A 19,479-nucleotide genomic window follows, 5' to 3' on the forward strand; every position below is an offset into this window, starting at 1 on the left:
ACTGTTTAAAAGTTTACTATGACATTTAATAAAAACTAGAGAGTTCAAATTGATTTTTTTTATTAGAAAAAGTAATAAAGATTCATTACTTTGGAGGCATGTTTCAAGTGTCGATTATACCCCCCCGGCCTCTTTTTTGAAACCCAAAATATGGTCACCCTAGTCCTGATATACTTCGGGGAATTATTTTCCCGTAAATCACAGCTTTTTCCAAACAGACTCCTAGCTGTGTTCAGCAGTCTTCAGCTCTTCGGATTTTTTTAGTGTTCTTTACTGTTGTAAACCACACCTCCGATGGCCAATCTGGAAAGGAGATAAACTTGTTATTCCACATTCCTGTGTTGCACTACTCCGTTGTGTGCAAGATTTCTCCCGACGGTGTATTTTTTTTTTTTTAAATCTGCCTGCAGAATATACGCCTGCATCGATTAAACAACACGACGATCGTATTTTTGCACTTCTGTCCCACTGGCTCCTTCGCCAGCCTCCACTGGCAATGTGGACTTTAGCGAATGTCCATCCAGCCACATTCGAAACGCTTCCTCCAAAACAGGGTCACGGGGTTGGAGCCCATCCTGGCAGGCAACAGGAGCTGGGCAGCGTTCACTTGGATTGGGCGCCGGGGCATCGCACAGTAGGTTTCAGCGAACGAGAGACGCAAAAATGTACTGTACCTATCCTTACACTGGCCAGGTGTACTGATGCTTCATGGCATAAAAAGGGAATTTGAAAACATCATTTTAATGAATAAATACTGTTAGATGTAGTAGTATTAGATGTTTTAGTGTTAATATTTACAAGCCTTACTAATAAATATTAACCTTTAAACTGAATGGCGACATCAGCGGCCTCTTGTCGTCGCCAGCTCGGAAGAGGGCGCTGTGCGAGTGGAGCTGCGATACGAAGCCGCAGCACGGCGCTGACACCGGAAGTAATCGTGGTGGGGCAGCGGATGTTGATGTTGTTGTGTTGACCTTCTGTGCTGTCATGGCGGAAAATCCTTGCTTGGCGACTTGATTTTTCATGTTTGTACGATTATTCTCAGTAATACCTGATTTTGTGTCAGGTAAATCGTTCCTTCGATAGCGAGAGATGTTATAAAAATACCAAAGATTTACAGGGAATTGAACTTTTGTGATAGGTAGCTAAAACATAACGTGATCAAACTGGGATCTTCACAAAAGCGGCTTTTTTTGGTATGAATTAACAGCGTGCATTCACCCTGCATTCACAGATCAGGAGAAAGTGATACCTGGCCGATCAAAAATGGCAGAAACGTCCCTGTTCGAAAAACGCAACATGTCCAGTTTCGACAGAAGCGCTGATTTCTTGCTCACGGACGAGGAGAGCCTTCGTGCGGTAGAGCGCGCTGTCAAGGCAGCCATAGAGACGGTGCTGTACGTGGTGTCGAGGATAAGCGACAGTAAAATGCGGGAGTACCAGATCCGGGTGGCAGAGGCCGAGAAAGAGAACGAGCGGCTGCGGGCCCAGGGGGAGGCTGCGGTCCGGGAGCTGACGGACCTGCGCGTCCGCTTGCGGGCGCCTGAGCCGCCTCCTCTGTCGCACCCGGGCCACGCTACTGGCGGCGGGGAGTCCGAGGAGGTTTCCGTTGCGTCCCCGGAGGACCCGAGAGAAGAGGATTTGCGTGCAGACCGTGAAACAGCAGACTTGTGTCCCAGTGAGGAGGAGGAGGGAGGCACAGTTTCAGGTAGCTAACTTCACTATCACTATCGTTTTTAATGCTATGTTGGTGTGTTGTCCTCATGAATTCGTATTTCCTGCTGCAGTTCTGCTCTGGTTAAGATAAATTGATCAGTACTATCATGAATCCCTTGTGCACGCAACGGTATGCTTTTGTGCTATCCAACAGTTCACGTTTCTAACTCTTGAGTTACCTTTCATCTAGTTAGTTGAAGATTTGAGCAAATGTATTTCCCCCTTCGTTTTGTTGTGTACCTTTTCGGAGCTCTTTGACAAAAATCTTGCCATTTGTATAATTTTCTTTGTATTTATCTTTGATAGGTCTAAACTTTGAAAAACACCACAACAAGAATTGGGGAAAGAGGGATCATGACTTGCATAAAAGAAAATCTTAAATTAACAAGTCACATTAACCTGAGTACCACAGATGTAACAGCTGTTAGCACGTATGTATACTGCCTACAAACACACATAACCTTGACAGTCTGTGCTCAGTTCTGTAGCACAGATATGTACCATATAACAGCAAAAGACATGGAAGAACATCAGTACCAGTAGGCCCATACAAAACAGTAGCATCATGTCATCAGAAGGGCTAGGAAATCTGGTTTTCCCAAAAGATCGTACTGTGCTGAGACAAGACTGGACAAGAAATCCCCATTTTAAAACAATGGTAAAGGGTTGCATCTGCAGTGGGGATTAATCTAACGTGTATCAGGCGGTAGGCTGAATTCATAGAACATGGAAAAATCAGGACTGGAATATTTGTAAGTTCATTGACCTGTGCATAGTCATGTGAAGAAAGGGATAGCAGAGATAGGAAATTAAGCCTCCAGAGGTGGTTGTTATGCTGGTAAGCTGTTGTTTGTAATAAGAAACACTTGAGGCACTGTAGGCACACAGAGTTGGTGAAGGTGACTTTTTTTTTAAGGGTATGGATGTTTGTCGTTGGCCATGGTGCATAGAAGGTTGACCGATGTGCTATTTATAGCACACTTAAAATGCTTATCAAGAAAACTCAAGCTGGGCTGAAAACCAGAAGATCCGTAATAAATCTCCTCAGCTCTTCAGCAACGGAAGAGTGGTAAAAGTAAGAGGTTTTGTCTTGTTTGCAGGTCTGTTTGAGAAGGGGACTGTGAGGGAATGGATTAAGGAAGAGTCAACCAACGTTTCTGAGATTCCTATCCGGATCAGCAAGGAATCCTGCTCCAGTGGCCCCGGCGAGAGTGCAAGCACTTCGGCCTCTCAGGCATCCTGTCCCGAATCCGCGAGACACCTGAAGCCTTTCCCTGCGGACTGGGGGCGCTGTTACAGGCTGCAGGAGGCTCTTATTAAAGAGGAGCCCCTCGATGATGACGCCGCCTGCGTCAAAAGGGAGGGGTCCGAAAGGAGTGATGGCTCTAGCGAGGCAGAGTCCAACTCCATGTTCGGCTCCGGAGAGCACCTGTCCGATCTCGGATCTCCTTTCGCTGCTCCGATGCTCCCCGGGGGGACACGGAATCTGGGCATCAGACTCTTCGCTTATAATGGAGAAACGCCAGTGCAGTCTTTTCCCAGTGCACATAGTAAGTGTGTGTATATTACACGTGCTTCAGTGGCAGAAAGCCACAGCTCAATAAACTGTTTGCAGTGCAGGGATATAAATTACTGTTATTCTGAGCAGTTTGAGGCTTTACACATTGTCCAGCCAGTTGACCTCTATATATGTAAATCCTGCAGGTGAATATTGAGATGCTAGATGTGGAGCCCATTGGCACTGTGGCTTTTAAGTGTGATTGTGTTTGTGCTGTACCAGTGCACCAGTGTAAGTCAGCATGAGTTGAACCAGATTCAATTCGCACTCATCTGTGTGCAGTAGAGACTTGCATCCTGCTGGCTGCAAGGTCACTTGTGCTGTAAAACCCAATTCATTGTCTCATTCTCGAGTTGCGCCGCAGAATGAATGTGTTTTATTTATTTCTTTTGTTTATTTAAATTGGTGAGTCTTGTATCTCGCTTGACTAACTATAAGGCTCTGCTTGGCACCTAAGTGCCTGTCTGAGTACTAATGTCCTACTCCCCACCTCGCTACCTTCGCTCTTCTGATTCTGGTCTGCTGTTTGTCTCCCAGGCCCGTCTACACTCTGTGGGTGACAGGGCCTTCTCCTCCTGCGCCCCAAAGCTCTGGAACGCTATCCCTAAGCATACCAGAGAGTCACCTTCCCTAAGCTCTTTCAAATCTAGACTTACCCATTTGCTCCTATAGTATTCCTTATCCCCATTTACTATCTTCTCTCATTGTGTTTTTTTTTCTTTTTTGTCATTCTGTAAAGCGCTTTGAAAATCCACCTTTGAAGGCGCTATATAAACTTATAGTTTATTTCTTTTTAAAGTAAAACAGCTAAGTCCAAGTGTAGGTAACATTAGTTTTTTGGTATTTCTAAAACCCATCTGAGCAAGTTAACAAGAAAAAACAGTGTCACTTTATTTTGTCATGAAGGGGAGAGAATGTAAGGCAGAGACATCCTTTTACCTGGACCACTTGTAAAAGTGAACTTTTTCCGCTGGCTGCCAGGGTCTTTAAAGTCAGGGCGAGTATTCACTTTCCAGGGTATGTGAACTGCGGTTTATTTTCAGGGAGAAACGGCAAGCTGTCGTCAGCCGAGAGGCAGCGGCGCTACCGGGAGAAGATCAGAGCTGATCCTGAGAGGGGCCGAGCTCATCGGGAAAAGGATCGCCAGAGGTATCTGTCTGCTCACAGCAGCTTTCAGCAGCGGACAGCTCTCCTGTCTGCAGGAAGCCATGCTGTCACAACACATTGCACGCGCTGTACTACGGCTCATTCCAGCCGAAGCAAGAAACATAATCACTTCTGTAGTTACCGATCAGGGACCAGCATTTTCCCTTGTCAGTGTATAACTGTACATAATGAGCAAGCACAAATGTTCATCAATGTATTGATGAAAATAAAAAAAAACCACAGGAATACAGAGATCCACCCTGGATGGGACACCAGTCCATCACATGGTTATAACCACGCACACTCACACCAGGGCCACCTAGAGGAAACCAATGTGGACATGAAGAGAACATACAAACTCCACACAGACTGCACCCCTGGGAATTGAACCAGGGCCCCAGTGCTTCGAGGCAGCAGTGCTAATCACAGTGCCCCCCCCATCTTCTTTCAATACTCCTTCTTTCTCTCCTACACAACTCAGAAATTTCCATCACGTGAACATAAACAATTGGTGATTCCAAATTGCGAAGCTCTTGGAACTGAAGATATAAAGCATTGCTGAAGACATATTGTAGCGCTCTCGCCGCTGCCGCCTCAGGTCAGCCCCCCCACCGCTGGGGACTCGAACCCGGGCCTCCGGGGTCACTCAACAGGGACCCAGCCACTTGAGCTAAAGGGAGATCTCCCATCAGCTCGGCGGCTGCGGTCCCTGCTATCCACAGGGAAGGGCGGTGACGTCATCACGCTGGTGAGCCGGCTCTCACAACCTGCGATGGTGGCCGTATGCGTTACAGTATTAAGACTGAATAACTTGTCTGACTTTCCAGCATTATTATCTAAAAGCTTTGTCAGGTGAGTGAATGAAAATCTTGGACATCAGCTTACTGTAAGTGGCTCGGTTTGAGATTATGAAACCAGCACGCAATCGATTAAATAGTTTTAGGTCAAAAAGAGGCACTTGAATGTTGTGCACGGGAGCAGTTCTGGATAAAATCCAGGGAGAGATCAGAAGAAAGCCCCTGTCTTGCCCATTTCATCGTGCAGGGCAGGGCAGCCCGTGCTGACTCCGGACTCCTGTTTTCAGGTACCACGAGAGGAAGAAGCTGATCAGCGATCTCTCGGAGCACTGCCAGAGACTGAAGCGGGAGGCGTGGCGAGAGGCGGCCAGGCGGTACCGGCAGCGGAAGAAATCCTGCTCCGTCCCGGGGCCCTCCTGCCTGCAGCATCGGTCGAGCCACACTGTGGAGCCCGCTGCCGGGCAGAGAAGAGGTGCCTTCTGTCCAGAGATCAGCCAGATAACCTGAGACACTCATCAGCGCCAAAGCTGGGCAGAGGCCGCGTCTCAGAAGCTGTGAAATCTCTGCAGATGCCCGTCATTCCACAGGTTTTGATTAGTCTCGGGTGTCAGGATGTCCTTTTCAGGCCACACTCTTGTTTAAGAAAGACACGCCGCCGATGTCGTTTTACGGTACAGTGTAGCAACTGCCAGTCAAGGCATGTAACCTCGAGCTTCTCAAAACAGAAAAGAAAGTCTTTTAAGACTCTACGTAAATGGCAGATTTTTTTTTTTTGGCAAGAGGAGTGGTCACAAAATATAACAGAGTAAAAGTATTTAGGTGATTTAGATGCACTGTGGTCCAAGGTACAAGGGATGCTTCCTGGTGTCTTTGTGTTGGGTGGCAGGACAGTGCTGGAACTATGGGACACAGGCTGAAGCAAAGAGAAAACAAGGATGAAGCAGGGCGAATCGATTTCTGAAACCACTAACCGCTGTGCCTGGTGGCAGGATCCACCCTGTGCCACACAGCCCCTCCTGAGTCTAGTTGTAGTGATGGCGTCAGGTGTAGGTGGATTGATCTCCGCGATTCCATTTAGTACAATTGCCTTGGTTTTACGTTTTGGATCAGAACAGCGAGACAGCTGTACCCTGTTTCTACTGGCTTTATTTATTGGTAGCTTAACACGGCATAAGTATTTGAAAATGCTTATGTTCCTTGCATGGTTGTTGGTAAATCATCATCGCCTGGGTTTTTGAAGGAGTTTGGGAGATTTCGCAACAAAGTTTTATAGAGGTGTGAGCCTCTGGGCCTGTTTGTCAGGTTTAAATAAAATTTTTAAAAAAACACGGATGAGGTACATGTTTGGATCACTTTCACTTCCCGGCATAAAGTAGGGCCTCCTGTTAAAGCAGTCTGAAGATCCACATCTCCCCTTTCCTGGACTACACAGCACTTGTGGTGTACAATGGAAGCAACAAAAATATAGTGAAGTTGAACATTGTTGCTGGTTTAAATCTGGCAGAGGAACTGCTGCAATAATGGTGTTGGCATAGTAGAGACATTTTTTACTTTTAACTTCAATAGTGTCCTCTTACTTGCGTAACTCCTCTGTCGGTGAGCAACACTGTTAATCGATTTGCTTATTCACAGTCCTGTACAATAAATTAAAACTGTTCCAGATCCCCCAGAATTCTGTGTGAAGGACAGCCCAGTTCTGAGTTGTCTGCCACACACAGACCCATGTGTGTGGCTTGGGAAGCCTACATGTGTGATTGCAGCTCTTACATAAAGATACTGTATATTATTACAACACTTTGGGAATGATGTGTTAAACTGTTACCGATCTGAATGTAGGTGTTTCTTCTTTGTTTTTCATTTAGTATTTTTCTATTTACTACAATGGAATTATTTTAAATAAAGTTTTAACAGAGGTTACGCCTACCATTAATTGATGTTTAGCTAAATGTTGCATTTCTACACAATTTCTTATAAGTAAAGGCAAAGTGGTTGTTTATAAGACTTGATTTGTCAGAAGAATCGAATTTACGAACATTTCTTCTTAAATGCTGGGGATTTGAGTTTGCCCCATGGAGCAAACAAAATACAGAATATCTCATTTTGAAAGGTGGCAAAGCCAGAAATGTTTCATTTATAGGTGTAGTATTCATTACATTGGGGCATCTCTTGGCCTATTCAGGTCACTGTATATGGCTGTGCTGTCATTAGGGTTCCTCAAGTTCAGTCCTTGAGGGCCGTACTGTAAAACTTCTTACAGGTACCTGCTTATATGTTTATATTGCGAGGGAAAGCAGTCCTGTGCATGCTGCTAGAGCATGGCTATTCATCACTTTTGGCTTGTTTTTGTGTGAGGGTGACAAGGATTATATTTCATGAGCAGGGCGTTTGAACATGACATGGGGGAAAGACTGTCCAAGGTTTCCAAAACCATCTTTAAGGGGTGTGCTTCACTTTGGGGAGGAGCTGCTGCAGTCAAGAGAGTCCAGTCCATCCAGTCTGTTCAGCCATGTGACCTGAGGACCTGAGGATCTCCTCCAGCTTCTTGAGGATCGTGAGATGTTGTTCTCAGCACCATCACTGGGGGCTTCCTGACAGTTTGTTGTCTCCAGTTTTCTCTAGTTCATTCCTTGAATTATGTAATGGGAAGGAGGAACATATTTTTTTCTGTTCTGTAAGGAAGTGGGAAGAATATAGTAAACATTTAGCATTATTCTCCATGTAATAATTCTGTTGTTTTTCCAGCAGGGAGCTCTTTCAAGCTAGAAAGATTCTGATTATGTCCAGAAACGTGCTATGATTTTCACCTCAGCGTGGTGAGTCCTCACAGAGCTCCAGTTGAAGGAAAGCCAGAGGAAGACGGACGAATTCTGATATTTTATCAAGACTGGTGCTCTGGAATCTGTCGAGAGCAGAGCCACCAGATTTGTTCCGTAGCTGAACTGCATGTCCGACACTGGCAGGCAGTCTTCAAGGGGACCTGGTGAGAAGATCCACAGGTCTCAGAGTTAATAAAGTGAACGCAGAAGACTTCTTCAGAATAAAAAGTAGGACTCAAACCTGAGGACACGAGAGGAAACTACTTCGAAGTACGTTTAGAATGAAATGGAAGGAACTGCTTCTTCATGCAAAGGGTTGTGGGGATCTGCAACAAAATCCCCAGCCATGTTGTTGACGTTGGCTTCCTTCAACAGACAGCTGGAGGAGATGGATGAATGAGCCTGTAACGCCATTGAATTAGATTCTGAATCACCCTGCGATCTGTGTGGATCCTAATGCCCCAGTATAGTGAAAAAAAGGCACCGTCCTTCGGATGAGATGTTAAACTGAGGTCCTTACTCTCTCTGGTAATTAAAAATCCCAGAGCGTTTCTCGAAAAGAGTATGGGTGTAACCCCGGTGTCCTGGCCAAATTTTCCCCTGGCATCATGGCCTCCTAATAATCCCCATCTCTGAACTGGCTTCATCACTCTGCTCTCCTCCCCACTGAGAGCTGGTGTGTGGGGAGCGGACTGGCGCATCATCCAGGTGGGGCTGTACACTGGTGGTGGTGGAGGGGATCCCCATGACCTGTAAAGTGCTTTAAGTGGAGTGTCCAGAGAAGCGCTATATAGGTGTAAAGAATTATTATTATTAAGTAAGTAAACAAGATATCTATCTTCAGTCTGCTTTTACTCCTAAGGGTTGTGGCATGAACAAGACATGATTTTATTAGTTAATTTAGGAAACTTATTTAAAGCACTATAATGTTGTTTTTTTGCTTTTTTGGGGAAGATGTGAATTTAATGTTTGGAAATTGTATCACTATAAAACTACAGTATTTTAAAGTATTTTACCGTACTTTTGCATGAGTACACACAGCTCCGTCACTCTGTAACACATCGAAACTCAGAATCTCACCCCAGCAGCAGGAAGTGAAGGAACGTTGCTCAACCACAGAGGAAGTAGATGAAAGGTGTGGCCTAAATTCTAAATAAAATAAGTCAAAAGAGTCTGGAACTGCAGCAAAAATATAACCTAAATAAAAAATTCAAACGTCACAACAGAGGTAAGGGACAATCCTTTTCCATATCAAACCTCCTGAACCCTGGTATACTTCATGTACTTCCTTCCTAGTATTTTGGGAGGAAATGAGACTTTTGTCTGTATCCGTGGTTTGGTTTATCGAACAACTGGACGAGCACAAATTCCATGCCTGTATCATCCCGTCTTTAGTAGAAATGTATATTGGTCCGAACTCCTACATGTTCCCAATGCCACCAAATCACAGGACATTAATTTTAATGTTCAGTGTTTAATAAATACATATTTGCATCAATCGAGGTCTTTTTGTTTTATTACTGAGAGGCATCAGATTATTATGTTGGTATATGAAGTAACCTGAATTTAAAAGTGGTGTACTGTATCCTGTATATGGGCATATTACTCTTTGTGGAAGAGCTTTTGCGTATGTATTCATACTAAAATGACTGATAACTGAAAGGATATGTCTATCATTGTCGATTGGTTCTGAAGACCTCTGACAGGACACTCAGAGCTGGGAGCTTGGTGTTGGAGGGGGTTAGTTCATATTGGGGTGAAAATACTGCATCAATCTTTATTTTTGGATTTTCTTCAAATAATACAAAAACAAAGCTTTGTCAGAGAGCTCTGCATTTTATTGCACAAACCTAAATTGACTCCACGCTGTCCCCGGTTCTTCTTCTAGCAGAGCCTGAGAACTTTACCCGGGGTCAAAATGAGCACACAGCTGGGGCAGATGCTGGCAGACCGGAAAGACATGGTGGAGGAGTGTATGGAGCTCCTGGGGAAAGGGACCGAGCTGCTAGCCAGCACTGTGGGTGAGCTCTTCCCTGTCTTTGAGGTTGCAGCTCCAATCCTGAAGCTTGCTTTGGATAACATCGAGTCCACTGAGGCAAAATACATGAAGGAGCAGTTCCAGAAGGTGAGGGACAAGATGGAGGTCATCTCGGAGGAGATCACCCGCATCAACGAGGAGATCAAGAAGAGCCAGGTGGACGCGGAGTACTTCTCTGTGGAGGAGAACCTGACCAACCAGTTCCGCAAGTACATGGACATCCTGAACGCCAAGCCCAAGTTCAAGGAGGTCAAGAAGAAGCTCTTCCTGGAGCACTTCAGCAAGACGGGGGGCGACAAGAACCTCCACACTCTGTACAGCGCCGTGACGGGGGACAACTTCTCCGGGGAGTCAATCCTGGAGATCACGCTCAACTACGAGGAGAAGAGCCGGCGTCCCATGGAGGAGTTCTGCGCCCGGCTGATGAGGCTGTTCTGGGTGGGCCTGATCGTCCTGATGGGGCACGCCGCTCTGAGCCGGCAGGACGAGGAAGCGCCGCTCGAGGCCTGGAGGGAGAAGATGCAGGACGTGGAGAAACGTGTGAAGGAGGCGATCGCAGACTGCACGGAGAATTTCGCCAGCCAGGCCGAAACGGATGTGGCCAAATGGCTCCTGGAGTGGACCGCCGGAGCCCAGCAGGAGCTGTCCGACCACATCCTCAGATTCCTGGAAGAAAAGTACGACTGGATTTCCTGGTCGGTAAGGGTGTATAACGACTCGGGCTCTTGCATTTCAAATTTTTGGGCTGGAAAGAAGTACCAAGGGATCAGTGGCGGAAAACACTTCACCATCCATAAAGACAACACTAATGTCGTGGTGTCTTACAGCACAAAGCCTGAGCCCATCGATAAGACAAAAATTCAGGAGCTGGTAGAAAGCCGAGGACAGACAAAGAACATGCAGAAGCTGGCGACGTTCCTCCACAGCCGTTGCCCACAATGCTTAGCGCACGCGGTCAGCAAGTACAAAGCCGTTGCAGAGTCCAACAACTTTCCAAAGGAATGTTGCTATTCTGGAAAGTATAAAAAAGCCTGCGTATTTGTGTATTCAGATTAGTTTTACGACTTACATCACTTAAGACTTCTTGCTTGAGCATAGCTGCTCTTCTAATCCTTTTTGGACAAAATTGGATTAAATGGAAATCATATCAGATATCTGCCCTGCTAGCATGCATAAGCAACTCACGACGACCAGATTCTAAAAGATTCTAAGATCTGCCTTCCCTAGTACATGTTTGTGATAAGTCAGCCCTGTCCACACCTACCTGTATGGAAGAGTAGCTGAATGACCTCTGCTCATTTGCAAACTTCAATGCTTCAGACTGTAAGACAGGTTACACATAAGAAGATCCGTTCGGGCAGTCTAGCCTGTTTGATTGCTAGTAGCTTAGTGACCCAAGGATCTCATCCCGCTGTTTCTTGAAGGTAGCCAGAGGCTTCAGTAACATGGCTACACCACACCTTGTGTAAGAAAGAGCCTCCTGTTCTCCAATTTAAACGCACTGCTATGCAGTTTCCACGTGTGTCCTCTGGTTAGAGTTCCACTGTTTGTTTTGAACACGTTCGGTGGGATGACCGGTATCCTGGTCAAATTTCCCCATTGGCCCTTACCAATCATGGCCTCCTAATAATCCCCATATATGAATTGGCTTCATTACTCTGCTCTCCTCCCCACTGAGAGCTGATGTGTGGGGAGCGTTCTGGCGCACTATGGCTGCCGTCGCATCATCCAGGTGGGGCTGCACACTGGTGGTGGTGGAGGGGATCCCCATTACCTGTAAAGCACTTTGAGTGGAGTGTCCAGAAAAGCGCTATATAAGTGTAAACAATTATTATTAGTTTGTTTTTTTTTCGCCTGCCAGTGTAAGACATTGCTTGAAAACTAAGAGTCCAGCTGGTTGCTTTTCTGCAGACTGATTGCAAAGCAGCAACATATTGTGCGATGAGCAAAACTGGACAGAATACTGAGGTGGTTCTGAGTTCTGAGTCACAGTGGTCTTTTTCTGTTTGTTGGCAAACTGAAAGTAGTTGGATGGAGCCCCAGAGGTTTCGAAATTAATAACCCTGATGAAAAAAGTCATCTGAAAACTCTTTGGATTGAGGCATGATAAACGTCCACTAACCTGTTGGGTAAAAACCAAACTCACTATGTTTCTGATTTGTACAGTATACTGTATATGACAGAGCTGCTCAAACCCAGTCCTAGTTTATTGTTACTCAACTATTTAATCAATTCATTCTAAGACTTTTTGAGGAACGTCTGGAATTTGAATACATGATAGCAAAGAGGAAATATGGATGGTTAAAAGCTTTGAGTTCCTGTGAATTAGTACCTTTCATTGATAAGTGTCTCTCACAGAAAATGATGCCAACTTAAATATTAAAAAAAATACTGGATGTGTGTAGCTTTCCTTTAACGTGTAAATAAGCATTGATATAAATTGTAGGCTGTAATGTGCCAATCTGCTTCAGAGTATGTACTGTACAATATTCATCAGACTCTAGTGTGTTTGAGTCTGCTCGGTTTTGAGCCTGGGCTTGTGTCAGGTTATACCCATATTTTATCCATGACAGAGCCTCTTCCAGAATTCCAAATGGAGGAACATTCAGTGAAATAATCCAGAAAGGAAGTCACACACGGGCAGCAATAAAACCTCCCTTTTGCAGCAGACATGCAAACTGCTGAGCTTGCAGCTGCACAAGTTATAATTCTCTCAGGAAAACAACAGCAGCAACACAAAGTGTCACATTTATAATTAAAACTGTTCTTCAAAGACTGTGAATATAGGAAATGAGGATTAGTAATTGTAACTGTGGCTTTTTATCTCAAGTGGCTTATGTGGATGAGAGGATACTTTTACACCTGTGGCTGCAGAGTCATTTTGAAATACAGTCTGGATAGGAGATAAGGTAACAAGTGCGGAGGATTTGATGTGTTTGGTTATTTTGGTATTGGTATGTTTTTCATCTTAAGTTTCACTATTTTAGTTAATAAAAAATGTGGTTTAAGATCAGATCACTTTATTGGCCATATACAATTTCTTGCATTAGGAATTTGTCTTTTTAGCATACCCCAGCTCGCTCTCCATGAGACACGGACAGGGAGAGAAGCTGGGGGTCAGAGCACAGGGTCTGCCATTTATAAGGCGCCCCCGGAGCAGGTGGGGTGAAGGGCCTTGCTGGAAGACCCAGGGGAGTAGGATTCCTCTACCAGCCACAGGAGCAGATCCTTAGGCGCAAAGCCACCGCTCCACCCCTAATTATTTAGCTATTAATTATTATGAACCTTAATTTACATTTAGAAATAAGGTGTAGAACATGTAGTCATGATAACAGATACATCATCTTTTTCCTGGTTCTTAAAATGGCAAATCCTCCTTCTACAAATGTAACCATCAAAAACACTCAAAAGGGGGGGGCGTGAAGAGCTGGCGTACGTGAGGAAAGTGCGGCCTGCAGGTGGCGCCACATGTGCTTTCACTTTCCAGGCGCGTGCAGCAGCGTGGGCACCTGCCAGTCCTCGGCGATGCGCTGGGAGCCGTAGTGCAGCCCCAGGGCCAGGCCCCGGAAGTCCTGCGGAACCAGCAGCTTCCCGCGGGCCTGCCCCAGGGCGGGCGTGTCCCTGCCGCGCCACAGCAGCCGCCAGTCTCCGAAAACCCGCGCCCGTAGCTCACCAGGGCGGCGCGGATGGCGTCGGTCTCGCTGAGCTTCCTCCTTCACCCTCATCAGCACCGTCGCCGTGGGCCGCGCCCCGAGGAAGCGGGTGACCTCCGCCAGCACCTCTCCAAAGGGCGCCCGCTGGTAAATGATGCCGTGGTGGATGGTGAGGTTGCCCCGGACGTGGCGCACTCTTATGCCCAGGAACCGGATGCCCGCTTCCAGCTGGAGCTTGAGTGGCCACGACAAAAGGTCATGGTATTGTGGGTGCCAGGAAGGGTGACCCCTGACAGGAGGTGCCGGTCTGGGAGCTGTGCCATCCAGGAAGGGTTGAGGAACTGGGGCGTGCTGGCGTCATCGTAGTCTGGTCTCTGAATCGACTCCTGACATCCACTGGTGAAAACCCTGAAGACAGGTGAGGTGTCACGATCGTAAGCCCTCCTCTTAAGGGCGCTCCGGCCCTTTCGGATTTTAGTTGATTATGTGCACCTGCCCCCTGTTCTGTCTCCTTATTTAAGCCAGGCGCTCTCACTATTCCAGGCTCACCACTGGGAGATGGACGCCCGGAAGCCCGCCTACCAGCGGGTCCAGGAGAGAGCCGACGGCATCTGGGTCCGGGGCTCGGAGCACCTGGCCTCATTCCAGATCCCATTCCAGATTTTAACTGTGTTTATTTTCGTCTTGGTTGGATTCCCTGGTTTTGGACTTTGGACTGCGGCCCAGATTCCCCCTTTTGGACTGCCTGAACTTGTTTGCCATCACCACGCCCCCCGAGCACCGGATCACCGTAGTCACGCCCTCCTGTCTGTCAACCCGTCCTGATCCTCTTCGTCTCCTCCCCTGATGTCCCTCTCCGCTTACTTCCGGATTATACCGTCTGCATAGGGTCCTGAACTACGCTTCGTGGGAGTCTGGACCGGCTCCTGTTACACGATGTTGGTTTTATTACTCATTCGCCTGAATTGTGCTTGAAGTCACATAACACAGCTCACCTCATCTTTCTGTCCAGCCTGGAGCTTCCTAGATCTGTTCCCTGGGAGACCAGATTCATCCGATTTTTCCCCCATCTGAGCTTATTTAGGAGAATCACCAATTACAGTGCCTTTTGTAAAGCAGCGCTTTCGTGCAGGATAAGTGGAGCTCTCTGAGATACAGCACTCAAAGAAGACATAGTAACAGGGTCCTAACAGAATGAGGTTGCCAACAGTGACATTCTTTACCTCTGGTTGATTATATGGGTTATTTGTGACAGCTTGCAAATTGATAGTCTGCAAAACACTTGTTTGAAAACATTTATAAAGAAAGGAAAAAAAATAAAAATAAAGTGGAAGCAATATTGACTGGACACTCACTGGCCCAGCTCGTCTTCCACCCATCCATCCATTGACTAACTGCTGTATCCAGTACTGGGTCATGGGGAAGCCACACACACACACACGCACCGCACCGCACCGCACCGCACCGCACATGAACAGACATTGTCGGTCGAAGAGTTAAGAAAATGAAGCGAAAGCAAATAAAACAAATGTAGTCATTCTGCACTCCACGTGCCCTCTTTAGATAGGTGTTTAAAAGGGAAATGATAGCTATGATGTGGTTTTGGCCAAAAAATTTTAACCATGTTCCTTTTTTTCTTCTACTCAAGAGCATAGTGCCCAGAAAGCATTTTAGGAAGTACATTTTTAAGAGATACTGTATGCCTGTAACAACTTCTTTAAATACATAGACTGGAACCAGAAACCTGCAACAAAGCATCATTTGTATAAGTCTGTACAAGAAATGCATAGAAGGAGATACTTAAAAAAAAAGATTCATCTATCCATCTGGTTCACTTATCTCTTTATAATCAGTGAGATGGGGTGAGCTGGAGCCTAGCTCCCCAGACACAGACCCCAGACAGGACATTCCTTGCAGAGAAGGTGGGGGAACAGTTTAGTGCTGCCAGTTCCTGTACGTTTTGGGACTGGGGGACAAAACTGGAGTTCCTGCAGAAACGCCACTTAGAAATGGAGAAATATTCAAATTCCACACGTATTGCAATGAATGCTTTTTTAATTATAAGATCATGCTTAATTGTAATTATTGTCTGCTTTCGTGCACACCCAATTTCGAAAACACCAGTTGCAGCAGGGTGCAGGGCCCATCAGTGTGAGTACATTCCTCTGCTGACAGGGGGTCAATCAGCTCCTCACACACTGTGACTTCCACAGGTTCCTACAGGAGAGTTAACACCTGCAGGAGGAGCAGTATCGCCGTCAGCCTTCACCGACACTACTGCATCGTCACAGACACCCAAAAGAAAAGAAACTCAGGACAACAGATGCGCTTTAAAATCCCGGAGAAATCTGCAATTCCACTGGCGCAATCTGCTCTGTTTCTACTGTAGTGAGTTGCAAAGGCTGAAATCTCTATCTTATTCTAAGCATGCAAGGTACTGAGGTACTGTACTGATTGTCATTTATTGGGAATTTGGGATACATGCACTACGAAGAATCCAAGCTTGAGCAGACGTTTCCAAAGAATCCTGACAGCTCTTCCATTGGTGTCCAATCTTAACTTGGATCACATCATTTTCTCAAACATTGTTTTCAGTGCTTCCTTAAATGTTGCCATTTTTGAGTTTTATATTCTTGCTTCAAGGCCAAGAGAGCTCTCCATCTGCCTCCTCGTTATTTAAAAGGTATCATTTTGAAAGCCATGTGAGTGGGGATCTGCTGCAGCAGGCATTGGCAGTTTTAACTTAATGAACCTAATGAAGATATAGCACAGGGGAGCAAAGCCTGAAACACGATGCCACTGATCTGATCGGGAAGTTCACATCTCTTAAGCCTGTAAGAAACCTGAGGAATTTCACCCAACAAAGCTTGATTTCTCAATAATTATTTTCTCTAAACCACACAACCAAAACATAGACTGAAGATTTCTCACTAACCAATCATGACCTCCTAATAACCCCCATCTCTGAAATGGCTTCATCACTCTGCTCTCCTCCCCACTGAGAGCTGGTGTGTGAGGAGCGGACTGGCGCATCATCCAGGTGGGGCTGCACGCTGGTGGTGGTGGTGGAGGGGACCCTGTTGTCATCCAACTGGTAAGTTTTTATATGCAATAAATGTGCAAATAGCAGCTGAGCATGATTTAGGACACTCCCTGCACAGCGTATGCCTCAGATCCACTCCCCGGAAAAAAAACTATTCATAAACTCAACTGTCAATATTGAAACTGCACTTCTAATTCAAGTACCAGCTCTTAGGGCTAGTATGCATCCAAAATTATACTTTTGCATTTTCATTTTATGTCCACTCAATTCAGAATTGCTAATTGTTTCTTTACTTCACTACCTCTTTACTAATCTCACAACAATGGCTCCTGTGCTGGAGAATGAAGGACAGATGTGCTCCTGTGATCAGCTCATAAGTCGCAGCGATTCATCTTTAGACAGGCAGCAGGTCCCACAATAAGGTACATGAGGGCTGCTGATGTGTCCTTGATTGTCACTACAAATCTGCAGTTCTGGGCTCAGCGTTTCGCAGGTAACCAAAAGAACACTGCTCGATTGATCCTGGCCCCATTCCGGTCACTGCTTGCTGAATTAGGGTCCAGAAGAGCAATTTTTGAAAACTCAGCACTGTTATTTTTACAGGGACATTTTGAAATTTGAAAACCTCACCACAGGTCGCAGCTGGAATGCAGGTCTCGGTCTCCAGAAGGCTTGACGTCTCTGTCGCAGCAGGCTGGACCTGATGCTGGGTCATGCAGATATCAGAGCTTACCCTGGGTCTGCCTACTGTACCTCCAATTTTGCATTTCCTAATTTGAATGGGCTTGTCAGAGATGTCCACGAAAGAGTCTCAGCAGGCTCAGAGAGGCCCTCAGAGTGGACATTCTGAATTTATCTACTCCCTGTTTTAAACCATTTTTGAAGAGATTCTCAAACATGGTCAATTTAGTTCAGAAAATAGATGATTGTATCAATATTTGCTGTGAGTGTAGTAAGTATGACATGTTAGGTCTCTCTTTAGATAATAAAGCTTTTGCATTCTGCATTGATTGAATAGTTATGTATTATGTGTTGCAAGTTGCTGATGATGGGAATGACAGAAATCCGAAACACTCTGGAATAGCGAACCAGTGGCAATCTGCAAACACCTGAGTTCTAAAAATTCAATGGCAGCAGAGTGTTTCCCTCCTTTAGGATTCAGCACCCATGGTGGGCGTCCTGTAAAAGACAAAGCATGGTGAAGGAGCAAAACAGTCTAGAATACCATGCTGTGGCTATCCACAAGAGCTTAGTATGGGCGATAAGACGAGTTCCCAGCTTTTCCTTCTGTGGGTGTCTCAGAGATTTTTCAGAACTCCTCTAGTGGATATGGAAAAAATAGGAAATTGGAGCAAAAAGGCAGTAACAGTAATATACAGACAGAAAGACACACTTGTGTTGGGCTGTCTTGTGTTGGACACACAAAAACAAGAAAAACTTTTAGTACAATACACATACATAAATATTCTTTTCAAGTTTATAATCGACTGTATATTACAATTTGTTGTTATTATTATTATTATCACACAAAAATAGCACACTGCTGTTACCTGGCTGCACAGGATGGCTGGTGTCTCTCGCTGGCAAGCCTTTAGGTGACTGAAAAAGTCCACAGTAGCATTATCAGCTGCAGTCCATGTCCAGGGTCACTTTACATATCTGTACGAGTGGGTGGGATTGGCAGATCACACCACCCCTCGCAGCCCCCCTGCCCATCTCTCGCATTCACCCAGGCTCACAGACAGACACTGACTGAACAGCCAAGCACAGGGCTCAGCACCCTTTCACCAGCACCTCTCTGGCCAGCCTGTCCTAAACTGGCTTCATGGACAGCAAAAAGAGGAAAGAGGTCCAACTCGCTCATTTTGTAGTTCAGTGTGTTCCCATAATTATCTTCTTTGGGACCTGTGATGCAGCCTGTGTGGAGTTTGCATGTTCTCCTCATGTTTTTGTGTGGTTTTCTCTGGGTGCTCGATTTCCTCCCACAGGCCAAAGACAACCTGACGGGTTATTTGGCCGCTGGAAAAATGTGTATGTCTGGTGTGTCTGTGCGCCTGTCTGTCTGCCCTGCAATGAACACATTCTTATAATAACATACAACAGCACCATTGACAACAATCATAACATTCACTGGGCACATTATTATAAGTGAGGTCTTACTTAAAGCCAGCACGGATTTCAAAAGTGAATTTTCTCCTGTGGTCTAGGTTTGCGTAGCTCTGAAGTGTCCCTTTGGCTGTGGTCCTGGGACAGACTGGCCTCCTGTCCCGGATCATGGGGAACAGTTCATGGGGAGTGCTCTGTCTGTCCCACCGTGTGTCCTGTATGGAAGCCCGTTTCCGCCAGGGAGTAAAAAAAACGCGCAACGTTTCTCGCAATTGCGACTTCATATCTCAGAATTGCGACTTAAAAACTCAGAACCGTGTGTCCTGTGGTCCCGGAATGGAAGCAGCTGTTGATTAATGGCTGGATGGCACAACTAGACGCAGATACATTTACAAACACCAAGTTAAATTTTTAGTGTCAAAAACCTGACTCCGCAAATCTTGATTGATTTTCCAACAGGCCAGGTAGAGAACAGGTAAAAGACTAAACAGAAATAAGGAATGGCACAGTTTACCTGCGGGGACTTTTATTTGAAGACACCCCCCCACCTCAAAATCCAGCAAGGTGGTCTTTAGAGACCGTTTTACAGCACTAAACGGGATTTAA

General features: G+C 45.8%; 2 protein-coding genes and 1 pseudogene across 2 annotated transcripts; 2 read left to right on the forward strand and 1 right to left on the reverse strand.

The window, feature by feature from the left end:
• The first annotated feature begins 328 nt into the window (after positions 1-328).
• Positions 329-7,130, forward strand: LOC107075473 (uncharacterized). The gene is made up of 5 exons (XM_069185234.1): positions 329-634; positions 1,235-1,708; positions 2,817-3,266; positions 4,318-4,423; positions 5,505-7,130. Exons 2-5 carry the CDS (start codon positions 1,267-1,269, stop codon positions 5,722-5,724), a joined length of 1,218 nt encoding a protein of 405 aa, XP_069041335.1. The 5' UTR covers positions 329-634; positions 1,235-1,266; the 3' UTR covers positions 5,725-7,130.
• A 2,821-nt stretch (positions 7,131-9,951) lies between these two features.
• LOC102697523 (protein rapunzel-like) lies at positions 9,952-12,658 on the forward strand. The gene has a single exon (XM_006641847.3). It carries the CDS (start codon positions 9,952-9,954, stop codon positions 11,125-11,127), a length of 1,176 nt encoding a protein of 391 aa, XP_006641910.2. The 3' UTR covers positions 11,128-12,658.
• A 72-nt stretch (positions 12,659-12,730) lies between these two features.
• On the reverse strand, positions 12,731-14,794 carry LOC102697331 (1-phosphatidylinositol phosphodiesterase-like; annotated as a pseudogene).
• Positions 14,795-19,479: the final 4,685 nt, after the last annotated feature.

The sequence above is a fragment of the Lepisosteus oculatus genome, chromosome 27 (genome assembly GCF_040954835.1).
Source record: "Lepisosteus oculatus isolate fLepOcu1 chromosome 27, fLepOcu1.hap2, whole genome shotgun sequence".
NCBI classification, from domain to species: Eukaryota; Metazoa; Chordata; class Actinopteri; order Semionotiformes; family Lepisosteidae; genus Lepisosteus; species Lepisosteus oculatus.